Source organism: Pseudonaja textilis, chromosome 8 (genome assembly GCF_049901715.1).
Source record: "Pseudonaja textilis isolate UNSWEBS1 chromosome 8, rPseTex1.2, whole genome shotgun sequence".
NCBI lineage: Eukaryota > Metazoa > Chordata > Lepidosauria > Squamata > Elapidae > Pseudonaja > Pseudonaja textilis.
Window position 1 is genome coordinate 22,579,965 of NC_141997.1, and position 16,703 is coordinate 22,596,667.

Genomic DNA, 16,703 nt, shown 5'->3' on the forward strand with positions numbered 1-16,703 from the left:
TTCATCCTCACCATAGATCCCATCATGAGATCTGCATCATAGTGTCCCCTGGGTTTACACCAAAAATGTCTTGCTTGCAGCCATCACTGTAACACTGTGTCCAGACATCAAACAACCAATCTTCTTAGCCACTTCAGTTTGCACCACAATATCAAGACCACCAAGTATCTGGAGAGCGGCCCAAACATCTTCACCATTTACATCAGCAGTGAAGATCTAATGAAGACTTCCATTACATAGGGCCCATCTGCAAAGTGATCATGGCAATGATGGAATGTGTGCAGGAGTGAATAAAACATCACTGTGATGAAAGATTACAGGAATACTCTGTAATAGATGAATGCCAAATCATTTAAAAGTGGAAATATGCAGAACGATGGTTTGCTCAGTAGCACTGCACAGTGCTTAGTGCTGGCCAACCACCAAAGTAGTGAATGCCTCTATATTACATGAATGTGTTGTCATTACATTTTTTTGACCATCCAACAACACAGTCCATTAGCAGACGAGTGTTGGACCAAAAACAGAGGAAATGCAGGAAAAGCACCTATAGTGGTATGGCCAGATAAGCTGAACCCCCACATGCATTGCCTTCCATTTTAACACTAATGGAAAACACCTGCATGGAAAACTAAAGCAAGGGTGGCAGGACACAATTGATGCAGATATGAAGATCATCCATTAGGACCAGATGCTGCAATCAATCATGGGGAATAGCATTTGTTAACCTGAAAAGCAAACCCCTGGGAAAATTCAAGGAAGATCATCATTAAATATGTATTCTGTTTTCAAAGTTTTAGAATAGAATAGAATTCTTTATTGGCCAAGTGTGGTTGGACACACAAGGAATTTGTCTTGGTGCAAATACTCTCAGTAGACATAAAAGAAGATACATTAGTCAAGAATCATAAGGTACAACACTTAATAATAGTCATAAGGTACAATAAGCAATCAAATCATACTAGGAAACAGTCAATATAAATCGTAAGTATACAAGTGACAAAGTTACAGTCCTACAATCACAACTGGGAGGGGATGGATGATAAGGAGTGATGAGAAGATTAATAGTAATAGTAGTGCAGACTTTGTAATAGTTGGGCAGGGTTGAGCGAATTTTTTAGCAGTGATGGCTTTCGGGAAAAAACTTTTCTTGTGTCTAGTTCTTCTGGTGTTCTTCTATAGTGTCATTTTGAGGGAAGGAGTTGAAACAGTTCATGTCTGGGATGTGAGTTTAATAAAACAACAAAATTAACCAAAAGCCCGAGTTTAAAAAAATAGATGTTGCAAAATTATTCTAATCCTTGTAGAAAGTTAGCACCCACCCCTCTCCTAGAAAATTGAAATATCCTAGGAAATATTTAAAAGGCAGAATATTTCCCCTAAAAAGAGTAGAAACTCAGGAGCAGAAACTCACCTCAGAAGCAGAAGCTCACCCCCACCTTTGTTAATGGGTGGGCCATTAAGGCCTGGTCCAGAATACTTTACATAACAAAGATCTCCTGGTAAAGCTATAGCAATTGCCGAAAGCCCTTTTCAGTGCATCATCATCCAGCAAGGCTCAACCAAGCCTGGAACTCAGGACTCTGCGTTGCCCCTGCATGGCCCCCATGGGAGTCTGACAACCAATGTGATCATCCTTCTTTGGAGCTTCAAGCCATGTGGTCTTGCTGTCCACCATTAAACCACCTTCCAAACAGCCTCCATGTTTCCAGTGTCTTTTTCCCCACTTGGAACTGAACCCAGAAGGATATTTCTTCCAACATCCTCCATGAACCTCCACACAGGAGAGATACATCAGCTAAGGTCAGAGGTTTTTGCAAAGAAACCCTGCAACTTGACTTGACTTTATTGTCATTGCACCTCCAACGAACTCTTGACCATGACCATGAAAATAAACACAAACACACATCCTTCACCCACTGAACTGGAAACCCCGACCCCACACCAATACTGCACTATACAGCAAAATTGAAAAGAGCTACTGCCCTGGGATAGAAGCTGTTTTTCAGCCTATTTGTCCTTGTTTTTACTATTCTGTACTGTCTGCCAGATGGTAATAGTTCAAAAAGAGGTTTCCCAGGATGAAATGGATCTTCATTGAAATACAACTCCTAATCAATTTAAAAAAATAAATAGCGAAACACCAAGGAAAAGACCCTAAAAGGAAAGAAGGGAGCATTATGGTTTTTTTTTCTTGCGCAGCCTCTTGAATTGAGCCCACCGTGACACAAACGTTGCACGCACAAAGCTAGAACAAGAATTCTTTCCTTTTAAAGAGCGCGCGAAGACCCAAGCCAAGGCGTGACGTAACAGGTGCGTCACGTGATTGGCTTGTCCTCTCTGTCCTTCCGCACTTCCTCGCTCCCCGCCCGCGAATCAAGCGTCTTTGGCACTGCGCGTGCGCTTGGAAGGCTGCACGCAGCAAAGGGAAGCGGGGAGGCGCTTTCTTCTCCCTCTTTCTTTCTCCCCCCCCCCACTCCTTCGTTTGCATGGCAACCGCGGCGGTTGGGCGCGTGTTGGCGGGGGGCCGCAGCTGGAGCACGGCGGTCAAAACGAGAAAGCTGCCCGTGGGGTCGAAGGTAAGGTCCGGGGGCGGGGCTAAGCCGTCGCGTGCAATAGAAGCGAAGGCGGCGTAGAGCGCCGTTTGTCCCACGTAGCCGCAACAATGCCTGAGCTCTGGGGCTGCTTTGACTTCAGTCCCCACTCGCACCCCAAATGGCTGACCTCGGGGCGGCAAGGGACTTAACTCCGAGCCTCCGCTTTCCTGGGGCAAATCGCGGTGAATATGGCTGTCCGCATGCGCAGATGGCAGTCCTTCTGAAGTATCGGAATCATTTAATGTCTGCGTGTGTGTGTGTGTGTGTGTGTGTGTGTGTCGGTTTTAGGACCATCATTTGTAGACAGAAATGTCGCATCTGGGGATCCCGGGTGTCTTACCTGCAATGTCAAAGTTCAAAACAGATAAGCTTGCAAAGGGGTGATAAGAAAGTTACGACGTACTTTGCAGAAGATGAACGCGACTGATGCATCCTTGCAAGATTTCTGTGCTATGTCTATGTGTATGTTTTTTTAAAAAACAAAAACAAAAAATCGGTAGAGTTGAAAATATAAGGCACCAGCTCAATACCCGTGCTTCACTGTTGGGCTTCGCTTTTTGGGGAGAAAAATAAGGAGAGGAAATTCTGCCTCTGCCTACCAGCATCCATTGGTATTCATCTGGCTAGCATCCTGTCAGTGTGTGTGAGAGGTGAGGGCTGTTTGGAAAGGGAAACAGTATTTGATGTGTGAGTAAGAAGAAGACAGCAAGGAGCCTGGGCGTGGCTTAGCTCAACTGTTCTGTACTAAAGCTGCTTGGTGCTGTGAAACTAAAACTGAAATAGAAACTCCTCTGCTTGTGTTTTGCATTTGGAACAGATTTCAGGTGGGGAAGGGGGAGTAGAATTCATTAGCATCAGATCATAATAATAATATATGAAATACTAATGATCTGATGGTCATTTCAAAAAATCCTTTCTTAGTGAGCACCTAGAAGCCAAGAGGGACATACGTGCCAAATTTCAAGTTTGTAGGCTTAACGATTGTGGAGATTTTGTGATGATACACGAGTGGTTTTTTTCACATATATATATATAGATTATTATATTATTATTATAGATTAAGAAAAACCTGAAGACTTTTGCTTAGGGGCAGAAAAGCAGGTGACCGAAATGGGTGGCTGAAAAGGCCTAAGCGGTTACGGGTGCCAGTTTCTTGGCACATGTGTCATCACTGCTGCAAAAGCTGCATTGGCTTCTATTGTGCAATTCAAAATGCTGGTTGTTACCTATAAAGTCCATCATGACATACATAGGACCAGTTTATTTACAGGACCATCCCTATGCATCCAACCTGATCTGGCAGAAAGGCATGCTCCAGGTATTTGTTGGCTGGTGGGCCCAGAAGGAGAGCCTTTTTGAAAACATTTGGAACATCATTCTCATCTGAGATTAGACTATCCCATCCCTGCTGGCCTTTTGTATGGCCTTGAAAACTTGACTTTATGTCTCAACCTGCAATCATAAGCATGAGTTACAGCCTGTCTCCTGGTTATGCAAATAATAGTTTAGTTCAGGGATCTCCAACCTTGGCAACTTTATGACTTGTGGACTTCAACTCCCAGAATTCCTCAGCCAGCACGTGCTTTTGTTCAAAAGGAACAGTAGCAGTAGAAAGGGGGAATTTTTGCAATAAGTTAAAAATATTTAATTCCTGTTCAGAAATCCAAATACATGAATTTGGCAATGTTGTGGAGACTATTAGATTTAAATAAGTGAAGGAGCAAATAAAAACAATGTTACTGTAGCGTCTACCATTGCCTGCTCAATTAAAGAGAAGATGAGTGAGAAACTACCAAAAACAAATTTTAGATCTTTCAAGGATGCATGAAAACGTAGTGATGAAAATTATAGGGAGAAAAATCGTACCAAGTATGTTCTTCTAAGACGTATTCCTGATTTAAGGAATGGAGGAAGGTACAAACAGGTTCGGCTATTCTTTGCAATAGTAATCAGTACAGAAGATTAAGTTGAGAAAGTGGAAGTAGCAGGAATATTGGAGAAAAGTGACCTTGCAGTGCTACAGGTCTTGATGCTAAGGAAATGTTGAATATAATCAAATTTGTATTGAATTTAAAAAATAGATAATACAGTACATTCAGAATTATAACAAGTAGGAACCAATGGTAGGAAAATATAGGGTGTCAGGGTGAAAGTTTATAAAAAAGATGTTACTGATATACAAGTAATTTATATAAAAGAAAAAAGGACAAGAACACGGTCCAGACATACTTAGCAGACAAAAAGTATACCATCAGGATATTCTGAAGAACAAGACGAAATGGTTTAATTTAAATTTCAATATATTTATATTTATAAATATATTTAATATAATTATTTTCAAAAAGAGGAAAACTTGCACAAACTAATGTAAGAGACAGTTTTCATAAAAAAAATCTGAAATCAGAGTTGTCTGTTGTCAGACAATTAGAACAACTCTCACTTAAAAGAGGATAATTTCTAGTCCATTAACACCTTTTGCATAGAAGAAAGAAGAATTGGAATCGTGAGCTTATTGTAAATATAGTTTTGCATTTGATTCATAGTCCAGGATTTTTTTCATAACAGCTTATCTATAGTAGATCTCTATGAAGCTTTTATCCTTGAATAGCAATAGCACTTAGACTTATATATCACTTTATAGTGCTTTACACCCCTCTAAGCGTTTTATAGAGTCAGCCCTATTGCCCCCAACAATTTGGGTCCTTATTTTACTGACCTCGGAAGGATGGAAGGCTGAGTCAACCTTGAACCTGGTGAGATTCAGTCTGCCAAATTGCAGGCAGCTGGCTGCAGCAGAAGTAGCCTGCAGTACTCAGTCTAATCACTGCGCAACCAAGGGTCTGTTATTCGACCTTTATTGAACCTGTTATTGAACCTTTATTGCTTTGCAGTCCATATTATGTCATGGCAGGCACCTAATACAGATATAATCTTGCAAAGCAATAATACTAGATGCTGTTTAAATAAAAGTCTGAAGTGAAATTTTGCGCCAGGTTTTCTGTTAAATTCTGTGAACCCACAGAAAGCCCAAGTCAGAAATGCCAAACATGGGAAAAACTGCCACCAGTTGCTGCCCCTGAATATGTGATCAAGGCAGTCCTCAGCATTCTCTTCTGTCTTCTTTTCCCAAGGGCCTATTGCCCTTAGCCCTCTGACCATTAGATGGCAGCAAAGGTTGGTTCCTCATGATGGCAATCTTATGGGGTCACTCTGATTTCAGATATGGCTGCTTTAGCTGCTACTTAGGTGTATTTGGAGTCTTCAGACATTTGGGAAATAGGGTTGAGCTGTGGGCTGCTATCAGTTGCATCCAAACACTTTTTGCAAAATGCTTATTGGTCTATACAGAAGTCGTCATTTCAACAGCCAAGACTTAGAATGCTTTTATGTTTTGCTTTGCTGTCATTTGGATTTGTGCACTTGAGTGAAGGCACTAGATAAGTAGTGTTGAAATGCTGGAAATTGAGAAGATGATATTGTTGTAAATTGTAGATGGATAGTTCATCCTTCTTTTCAAAATACAGTGAATAAAGTAGCTGTGCATGCCATGGTTCTGGTCTCCTTTGCTGCCAGAGCAAAGGGGCTCCCTGCACTTTCCCAGCGGCCCCAACCTTTTGAGCACCAGGGACCAATTCCATGAATAGAGGATTTTACGTGGACCAAAGTAGTCATTATTCATGGGCTGCCTGCATCCTGCAGATGGGGCTTTGCTTATTTGCGTGGATCGGGATGGGGGACCCCTGCTGTATCCCCAACACATACAGAAGGTTCCCTGTACTACCACCTTATATATCAGGGGCCTAATGGAAATCTTATTCTAGAGAAGGGGACAGCCTGCTGACAGCCCGTGGGCCAGATGCGTCACGCATAGGCCCTGCCCACCCCAGCTCTGCAAAGGGGAAGTACATTGAGAAACATCACATGATGCAACTTGGACACCCATGTTCTAGAGCAAAAGTCATGAAGTGCAATATCTGTTTCAATTGTTTTAAGTTGCACCATTCAGAAACAGCAAGCCCTTTTGTATCAATCAGTTAAGTTATCTTTATGGAACATGCACATAACATACAAAGAAAGTATCTGCAGCAACTGGGAATCTGGTCTCCTTCACAAGTAAAACAGTACTGCAAACCATCAACCCTATAGAAGGGGGTCATCTCACAGCAGACCTGCAGAACCAATAGGATCTGAACAGATGGCTTTCCCCAACCATGTCCACCTCCTCCATGTGCACTAGCTTAACAGCATGGGAAGTCTTATGCTGACATAACATGAGAAATAACTCATCATGGAACATTTAAAGCAGTGCCTTAGCTATGGGCTTATGATTAAAAAAAGAGGTGAAATTTTGAGGACATATTGTATCTTTGGAAAGTGATGTAGCCACGGTTAAGACTCTATGTGTATTGAGAGAGATTGGCAGTTTGAGATTGGAGTACTGCATGACAGAATTTCTTGCCCCAGCTCCACCAACCTAGCAGTTTAAAGCACACTAATGCAAGTAGATAAATAGGTACCACTTCGGTGGGAAGGTAGCAGCTTTCCATGTACTTCGGTATATAGTCATGCCGGCGACAGATTGTGAAAGTGTCTTTGGACAACACTGGCTCCCTCTGTTAAGAAACAGAGAGGAACAGTGTGTATTAGAGTCAGATACGACTGGACAAGGGAAACCTTTATTTTTACCTTTCTTTTATATGTACATGGCCTCTATATTGACTAACAAGGAATGTCATGTAGTACAGTGGCCCGCAACCTTTTTTGTGCCACGGCCCGGTACCGGCATCACAAAATGACCTGCGGCCCGGTACCGGCATCAGCACGCATGGCAAGGTGAGCCGAGCGACCGGCCAGCCAGCCGTCCCCCGCTTCTCCCCACCACCTTCAACTCCTCCTTTGTACCTTTGTCGATGGGCTTCAGGACAGCTTCAGGACGGTCGCTCGGCTCGCCTTGCCTTGGGTGCTGAAAGAATCCTCGCGCCTTAGTTTTGTTCGAAGCCGCCCCCCCTTCCATGAAACTAAGGCGTGAGGATTCCTTCAGGACCCAAATGCCGCTTTCCAACCAGAAAAGCTCACCGGAAGCACTTTCTCATCAAAACAAGATGGCGGTGCCCAGCAAACCGGCGGCCCGGTAGAAAATGTTCCACGGACCAGTAACGGTCCGGGGCCCAGTGGTTGGAGACCCCTGATGTAGTACAAATAATTGTCAATAATGCTAAGTGGGATCAAAATTTCCACCACTAAGCAATACATTTGTAAAGTGTCCCTAATGTAATTTTAGGATGAAGCATAATCCCAATTCTTCTGGATCTAAAATCAGTTTCTCTCATCTGTTTCCCTAAAATGATATATTGGAAAATATATATTTAAAATTCTGCAGAGCCGAGAAATAAAATGGATATGTGTCCAGTACTATTCAGAAAGTATGAGCTGAATGGGCATATTTTCTAAATTATTTAGCTTGGTCTATTGGATATAGCAGCCAAACTGCATTCTCCAATTTCTGGGGGTTTTCTTCACTTATTTCTTTCCATGGAGACAACTTCAATAATCTGTTTATAGAATAATTAGACTGCTGAGAAGCTTTGTTAATATGAACACAGGACAAATAAAGAAGTACATGAAGTTGGCTCTTTGCCAAGCTTGAGCCATTACTGCTTTGCCAGTGCTTCTTCTGTTCTTTTGGCAGAGTGCTTGATTGAAATTACAGTTGTCTTACCCACTGATTATCTTGGTAAAAGAAAAACAAATCTGTCTAGCCATATCTTGCCATCTTCCACAAAAGCTGGAAGATAACTGCCTTTGAGAATCATTGTTTTGAGCAGGAAGTGTACTTGCTATGATGCACTAGGGTTTTAAGAGGGACGGAATAAATTGTTCGGCTTCTGAATCGGGATTTTTAAATGGCCTGTCTAGGTCTAGATGGTAAGTAGTAGAAAAAGATGCTCAAAAGTCCTCATCTGAAGTTGTAAAGAATAATTAGCGACTTCTGACACCAGTTCTACTGTTTCCTTGACTTAGACCCTATGTCTAGGTGCTTTAGTATAGCTAAAGTAACTGATGCCCAACACTAAAAATGTTGGGTTCCAAAATGTCTGCAGAACAACAATTTTTTAAAGTGATACAAACCATTCTTGCATCAAGTATTTATTACTATTACTACTTGTATTTTACAAATTGTTTGCCTTTAAACTTCTTTCAAAAGAAATACCAGAATTCAGAAGAAATGCAGTTTCAGTGCAAGAACTGCTTTAAGTCCATTGCTACCTATGTGATAGATTGAGCTGTTGAGGTGACATTTGGCATCCTGAGTATCTTGATTTTTAGCAGCAATAAAATCTTAAGTAAAGCCCTTATTGCCCTTCCCATAGGCTTCTGTGTACTAGAAGCAGTGCACACAACAGTCTTCCTTTCTCTGTACATACTTACTGTATCAAACTTTCACAGGTACACTTTGCCTGATTATTAGTTATTTTCAGTAGGACCACATAAATGAGTTGTGCCTTAGTGTTTGAGGCAGGCAAACATAAATGGTAACTTGCTTCACTGTGACATCTGTTCCAAACACAAAGTTTATTAGGAAAGAATAGCCCTTAATGAGAACTCATTTACAGGGCAGATGCCAGATATTTTTCAATCAATCATTAATCTTGCTACCATACTTGCTTGTAGTATGCTCGGGTTAGAAGGTTGCTATTAAAAGTAGTAAAATTTACTACTAGTAGTACTAGTACCCCTACAATTTCAAGTCCATGAATAATTAATATTTAATATTGAAATACATATTTTCATATGAATAATATGAATTGGATTATTTTATATGAAGATTTGTTGAATCATACACAGATTTGTGCAGTTTAACTTTAGAAAAACTTTTCAGATGAATTTCTTAATGAGGATTTGTTACAGGACACATACTATGTGTAAGTGTTTAAAGCTGACAACAAGCAAAGGAAGTGTTGCTAGATTACAAGTTTTTTTTTCAACAAAGCTAATTTTTATTTACGTGTTATGCAGCACTTTTTTAAAAAAAATAACTCTTCATGCTGGCCTTCCAGATATATTTGCCCATTTGCTTGTTTGTTCAGATTTATTGGCTACGCGATTCCAATGGAGTCTGGCCTGGTTAATGATGTTAAATTAATTCAAAATGCTATTGTTTTAATCTTTATTATATGGAATAACAAGGAACCAAGCATGGAGAAAAAAGGTTATTCATTTTTGTCTTGGGCAAGTCCTTATAAGCCAGTCACTGGAGTGTTTTTTAAATTTGTGCGCTGATTTTGCAACACTCCGTGTAATTAATACTTATTAACAGAAAATCTTTGTAAGATGAATTTTGCCCCACATATACTTTGTGATATTTTGTTTATTATTAACACAGTAAAAGCATTGTTCACATGTGGATTTGGATATTTATTTGATTTACAAGCTTCCCAAGTCAATTAAAGTAAAATTTCTTTGGTCTAGACCTCGGGTGGACAATGTAAGGCTTCTAAAACCTGTTTTGTGGTTGTTGAAAGTTCCTATGTCCACAGTGACAGGAGAAAAAAATGTAAATTAGTTTAGGTTGCAAAAATCTGGATAACTATTAAATGGCAATAATAAGCAAAGGTTTTCTGCATCTCTTTTAGGCCATGTAACAACTAGATTTTTGCAATCTAAATATGGTAACATGAAGTTATCTGATTTTCAGATAAAAGATAATATACAAAACATGTAGCTTAAAAGAGACAAGAAGCTTTAAAAAAAAATCTCTTCAAAACTTTATCTCCCTCAACCATCCAAAATATTACTTGTGATCCTTTGCTCCACAATGGCTGCTTGTAGTTGAACTGTAACATATTTTTCTTATATGTAGGTGAGGTGCATGTGTGTGTGTACAATGTATTTATTATACTCTTTGTTTCATCATCAAATCAGAGTGATACATAAAGACTCAGACAGTCTCATCCAGGTACTAACGAAGCCAAGGCTTGTTTAACTTCAGCACAATTGTGGTACCATGTATCTTCAGACATTAATGAATGCTTCTGTTTTTAAAAGCTTCCTTGTGCTTTTCCTTCTTAGATGGCAAGGTTAATCTGCATTACCACTTCAGCGTCGCAGAAGAAAAGTAGTGCTCCTCCAAGACCTAAACAATATACAGAATCTTTTATTAAAAAACAGATTGAAGAGTTCAACATAGGAAAGAGACATTTAGCTAACATGATGGGAGAAGATCCAGAAAGTTTTGCCCAAGAGGATATTGATGTAAGTATGGTTGCGCAGTTGGAGAAGTAATTTACTGCAGAGCTTCAGAATTGAAAGCTCTTTGCTTCAGCATGAGTCCCTCAGCTCTCTGTGAATTTTAATCGAATTGTCAGCATACCAGAGAATACTACTGTACATAGAAAACATTACAGCGATGGCTTTGAATAGAGATTCTACCCCTACTACTGTGCAAGGTCAGGCTTCACAGGGTAGAACTCTATACTCCATCTTGCTAAAGCACAGCAGGTTCTTTTTAAAACTACTAATGGATAATCCCCTTGATCTGAGTTCGTTAAGAACCACTGTTGGGCTTTATATAGCATTTTGAAGCATTTATCTATAATTTGACCTGGTAGGTATATTTATGCTGGGCGGTGGATTTCATGTATGATACTATAACAGCAACTTAAGTGACCTTTTCCTAAGACCAATGATTTGGGCAGCAGCTATTACACCCTGCTTTAGAGGTTGATCCATGGGAATTTATTTTTGAGCAAATACGTCTAAAATTAGACTTCAGTTTCTGTTTAATTTCTTGTTTCATTAAGTATTGGGTAGTGAGCCAAAAGCTTGTAAATTTATTTATTTTATTACTTGTGCTAGATTATCTGTTTTATAACATTTCGTAGAAATTTTAAATAAAACTACCAAATCTAACAGTACTTCTCTTCTAACCTAATTCTTCCTCATTCCTTTTTTAATGATTTTTGTAGTTGAGCATCAGACTATGGCAGAAGTCGATTGGTTTAATGACAATTAAACTTCCACATACTTCTAAAGAAGTAATGGTGGGACAAATAAGGAAGAAATATTATCATTGTACCCTGTCTCTTAGCACTGATCTAACTGATCTGATTACTATTGAAAAATTGAATACTATGCTGGTATTCTTTTTTTTTTTAGCAAGGCAATTCTTATATTTTACTTCTGTTTTTTTAATTATGTCTTTTAATTCTCCTGTTGGTGTATTTTTAAAGGATGGATGAAAAATTCATGCATTTGTTTGGTAGAAGGTGTACAATTCTAATATCTGAAACTGAATTCTCTTATGGGATTTGAACAAAAGGAGAGGTTTTCTACTCAGATCATTTTACAGTTTGTTAGCAGTGTGGCTCAAATTTTGACCTTTCTGCTAAGTACACCAGCATGAAGCCATTTTTATATAGGATTCCATTGTTCTCTGAGTGACTGTACTGAGCATATGCTTACAGGGCCATGTACCATTTAAACTCTTATAATGAGTAGCCAATTATTTAGGCTTGAATATATACATGTTGTTTAATTTACTAAGGGTAACAAACATTTTGTTGGGCATGTTTGGAATGTTTCAGGAGCTCTAATTTTCTCTTGAATCAAAAGCAACATGTACCACAGCAGTCAGAAATACATAATATATTCCTGATTTTTATTATTTATTTTTCACAAAGCTCAGTTTTTCATAGTTAAAATACAGTTCCAGAGTTTATGCTTTCAACTTCACAGTACTTCCAGAGAAGAAAGGAATAATAAGATGGAAGTTGTGATCAGAAGAAGAAGGATAAAGCAAGCCTGGACATTCAGTAGGCATGAACAGTTATTCAGATTTATTTCAAGGTTTGTGAGAAGAGGAAGGGGAAGTCAAAATCAAGCTTTCATGTGAAGAAAATTCCTAGGAGTTTTGTTAGCATAATTTAGTGATTACAAATAATGAATTGACTGATGGAATTAGCAAAATCAAAACAGGACTGAAATGTTATTTTATCAAAAATAAAATAAAAATATTTAGAAAATAAAATTTAAAACATGTTTTTCTGGCTCATTTTTCAATTTAAGCATCCATACTCCAATTCTTGTGTTTCTCTTACAGAAACTTTTCTGCTTCTAAGTCACCCAAGTCCTTAATATCTGCTTTTTATATAGCATTTGAATAGAAATGCTGAAAGGAAATTATTGGCACTTTGACCAGTTTCTTAACCGATTGTGTTAATGAATATTGATTTAGCCTAGAAATTAGGGACCTAGCAAGGAGAAGGAGATTTTAAAAACAAAACAACCAGTTAATGTTTGTCTCCAAACTTGGCAACTTTAAGCATAGCTGGCTGAGGAATTCTGGGAGTTGAAGTCCACAAGTCTTAAAGTTGCCAAGTTTGGGGACCCCTGGTTTATGCAGTATAATGACAATAAATATCCATCTCCCAGTTGTTTTCTCCATTATTGATTAACTGAAGTCTTCAATGTGATCAATGAAGAAGCATCTAAAGGAATGTGAAGTATGGAAAAATGGAATATGTGTGGTTGCCCACATTGGTTGCAAGTACTGCCTTCCCATCCAACTGCTTTTTTATATATTGGCTTACCAGTATTCATATGACAGCACTGTTTGCTCCCAAATAAGAAATGAAGGAAAATATGACCATTTTAATAGACAAGAAGGCAGCATCTTTGAGCAGGAAAATCATTTCAAATCTAGACAAAAGCAAATGGCTCCCAGAAGTGGGGAAACAGGAGTAAAATCCAGTAATTAAGTCATAGCAGAATTTACCACAACTCTTCTAGGATATCATTGTTTCTTCAAGAAAAGGGATGCATATTTTGAAAATCTTACTTGTCTAATTTTAAATGAACTCATAAAAGATGTCAAGAAAGAGTAATATATTATTGAATAAGTTTGTACTTATTTATAACTGCTTCTAGTCCATATACAGATTGAAACATGTATGTTTTGTAGGGAGACAGACCAAAGCATGCATGTTCCAGGTAGAAGTCTTTCACGAGGACAGTGGGCAAAAACTAAGCACACCAGTAGTGGCATAGGGAAATGAAGACTCTGGGAACATTAATGGTCAATTAATACATGGAAGAAAGAGTTGTACTGGGCTTTCTCTCTGTCTATGACCTCCCTGGATTATATTTTGTGTCAAAACCTGAAAGAACTAAAATTTCCTAGTTAGGTTCTGCCAAATCATACCCTTCTAAGAGTTATTTGCAAAAACTTCGAAAGAGTATGTTTCAGCTTTGCAACAAGGCAGTTTCTGTTTTGTTTTGGGTTTTTTTGCGGTGCTGTTACTTAGCATAGTGTATATAATGAATGTTCAATTTGCTCTTATAATATCAGGTGTTGTAACTACTTAGATTGTGTAACAGTGCCTGCTATACATAATTAAATTTCTATTACAAAATATAAAAGCCTCTTAATACTATGGGCAGAATTATCGGGGTTTACACTTGGAATGGCAATAATTCCTTCTGATTAGTGCTCTTAGGCATCTCCTGTTGTCTACTGTTAATCAGTGCATGCAGTGCATTTCCAAAGTAGACATCCTATGGTTCTTTTCTTTCTGGCATTTTGGATACATGTTTTGAAGCAAGTCCTACAAAGAAATATGTTGACAGCATTGTCATTGCTTTCACAGGTTGTTTTTGCTCAGAACAGTACTTTACTAGAGGCTTAATTTTTTAGAAATAAAAAAGCTAAGCTATAAATTACACCATGAGTCTTAGGGGGGAAAAGCCCAGTAAATTGATATATAACTGTACAGAAGCTTACCAATTGCTTTTTAATTGGTATTATAGACCGTGCTCTGAAATCAGGATGTTTTATTCTCCTATGTGTGAATATGCAGTATGAAGTTTCTCTAATTGATTCGCTTTGCCCATTCCATTTGATGTATCATTTTTCACAATATTTCATAATTTGTGCTCATTTCTAATGAACAGAGTCGTTAGGACAGGCATGTCTAAGTACAACTGACAGCTAACATTAGGTGCCAGATGCAGTTTATAAAGCTATGTAGAAATCTAGAGAACAGTTTAAATAAATTAGCACCTGTACATTAGTCTCACTTGCTAGTAATTTATAAGCGAATCAGTAGAGATGACATTTAGGTAAGTCATTGATCAAGTTAACAGCTGCATACCCGCTGCCCAGCTGGGATACCTAATTAATAGAGATTGCAGTCCTGACCTAGTGCTTTTTCCTGACTTGAGAACATAATCTTTTTTTATTTTATGATTTAACTTTTAACATAAGAAATAAAGAATTATTTTTAAACAGTCAAATCCTTTAACATTAAGCAAATAAAAAGAAAGCTGAAACTTAAGTTTTAAGGGAAATAATGCTTGATTAAATATTGCAGAATTATATACAATTTCATACAACTTTTTATTTGTTTTGCTCATTCCATTTGATCTACCATTTTTCACAATATTTCATAAGCATTGAGCATTGTTTCTGATGATATTATAAGTGTGCCCATATAGCTTTCTTGGCAACAATATAAAAATGGTTTGTGGTCTTATTTCAGGATGTTTTTTTCATTTTGGTAATCTAATCTGTAGTCCTGGGATTTCTTGAGGGTGGTCTCCAATCAAAATATTAACTAGATCTAACTTTATGTAGCTTTTCAAAACCAGCCAAGCTTGGCTATGTGCTGCCATCACTTGGATACTGAATTACTGTGAGATTGTGAAAGACCTTATTGGGTTAGGGGAAGATCAGACTTCTTGATTATTAGAGAAAGACTGGCCAGTGTAAAAAAAAGTTTTAAGAAACTACTTCATTAACAAATGCTTGCTTCAAATAGTAAAGAAAGTATGTTTTTTCTCTTTTTTTAATGGCAAGATAACATTTTTCCAAAAGGAATAGAATTCAGGAATTGTTATTTATGTTGAAAGTGTCTTTGTATTGCATTACTAGTGATAAAGCAGTATTTTTTATTGCTATAGTTAATTTTGAGAGCATTGGAAAAACTGTGGCCTAATTTTAATACCTAGATTTCAGAATACTATAAAATGTTGGTATGTTTTAAAAAACACTTTTAATGTTATCTTTTGAAAATATTAATGTTATCTTCACAAGATTGTGTATGATAGTAAAATAATGCATTTAATAATTCCTAGTGCAACACAAACATAATATTTCAAATGCATAAATGTTCTAGTATAATCAGGAAGGTAATTTGGTAATTTTTGGCATAAAAATACCATGCTTGATAAAATAAAAGTTATAAAGCTCATCTAAACTATATTGTCTGATACAGAATAGTTTGTGTTTGAATAGGAATTATATATAATCATTTTGAAACGAAGTATCTGTTTTTTCCTCCTATTACTTACAATTCCTGCTTATGCTAATTTTCTGTGAAATCCCTTTGAACTGTCAAATTACAACAGAATTTACTTTAGAAACAGTTATGGTCTCAGTGTATATTTCTCTTAATAGATGGGCCAGAATGAATATTTCATTACTGGTATATATAATACAGTATTGGTTTTAAATATATGAACTCTTACTTTATCATTTCCTTTTCTCTCAGTCGTTTAATCCAACTATGCATCCATTGCTAGCTTTTATTTTGAACTTGAGATGAAGGAGTTACTTTATTTGGACTAAGATAGTATGGTATTTTTTTTAAAAAAATGAATACTGGTTTGAAGTTGATGAGGTACTGTGAGAATGGACAAAGCTGGAATTACTTATGAAATTATGGTTTGAGCTCCATGGCAAGTAAAGAAAAAATAAAGATTTTAAATAAATATGTGCACAAGAAGTTGCTGAAATTTTCATTACAAAATGTACTGCCCTTATCATAATAGTAGCACAATTATAAAGTTGGCTGGGCTGTAATAAGAGTTCTTAAACTGCCACTGTACTATTATTTCACTTATGGTCAATTGACTGTGGCAGAATCAGACATTTTTCTGTGGGTAAATTTTCTATGCAGCTATCTCAAGTGCTGTTAGATTAGATAAAAAAGAGCCTTTTGCAATATCACAAAATTATTATTTAAAGTCAGAGCTTGCCAACCAACTTCCCTATTGTGAGTCTAACAGGAGATTTTTGGAAGCTCTCAGCCAAGTGATATTTGCTTAATA

General features: G+C 37.7%; 1 protein-coding gene across 2 annotated transcripts in view; it reads left to right on the forward strand.

Annotated features, from left to right (window-relative positions):
• The first annotated feature begins 2,328 nt into the window (after positions 1-2,328).
• Positions 2,329-16,703, forward strand: part of MRPS9 (mitochondrial ribosomal protein S9) — a 34,852-nt gene continuing 20,477 nt past the window's right edge. The window contains exons 1-2 of one of the 2 annotated variants that reach the window (XM_026707457.2): positions 2,329-2,579; positions 10,668-10,850. In XM_026707457.2, the coding sequence (XP_026563242.1) occupies positions 2,490-2,579; positions 10,668-10,850 (273 nt within the window). In that variant the 5' untranslated portion in view covers positions 2,329-2,489. Of the gene's footprint in view, positions 2,580-2,637; positions 2,780-10,667; positions 10,851-16,703 lie in introns of those variants that run through there. The other variant, XM_087938501.1, reaches the window with a different exon arrangement.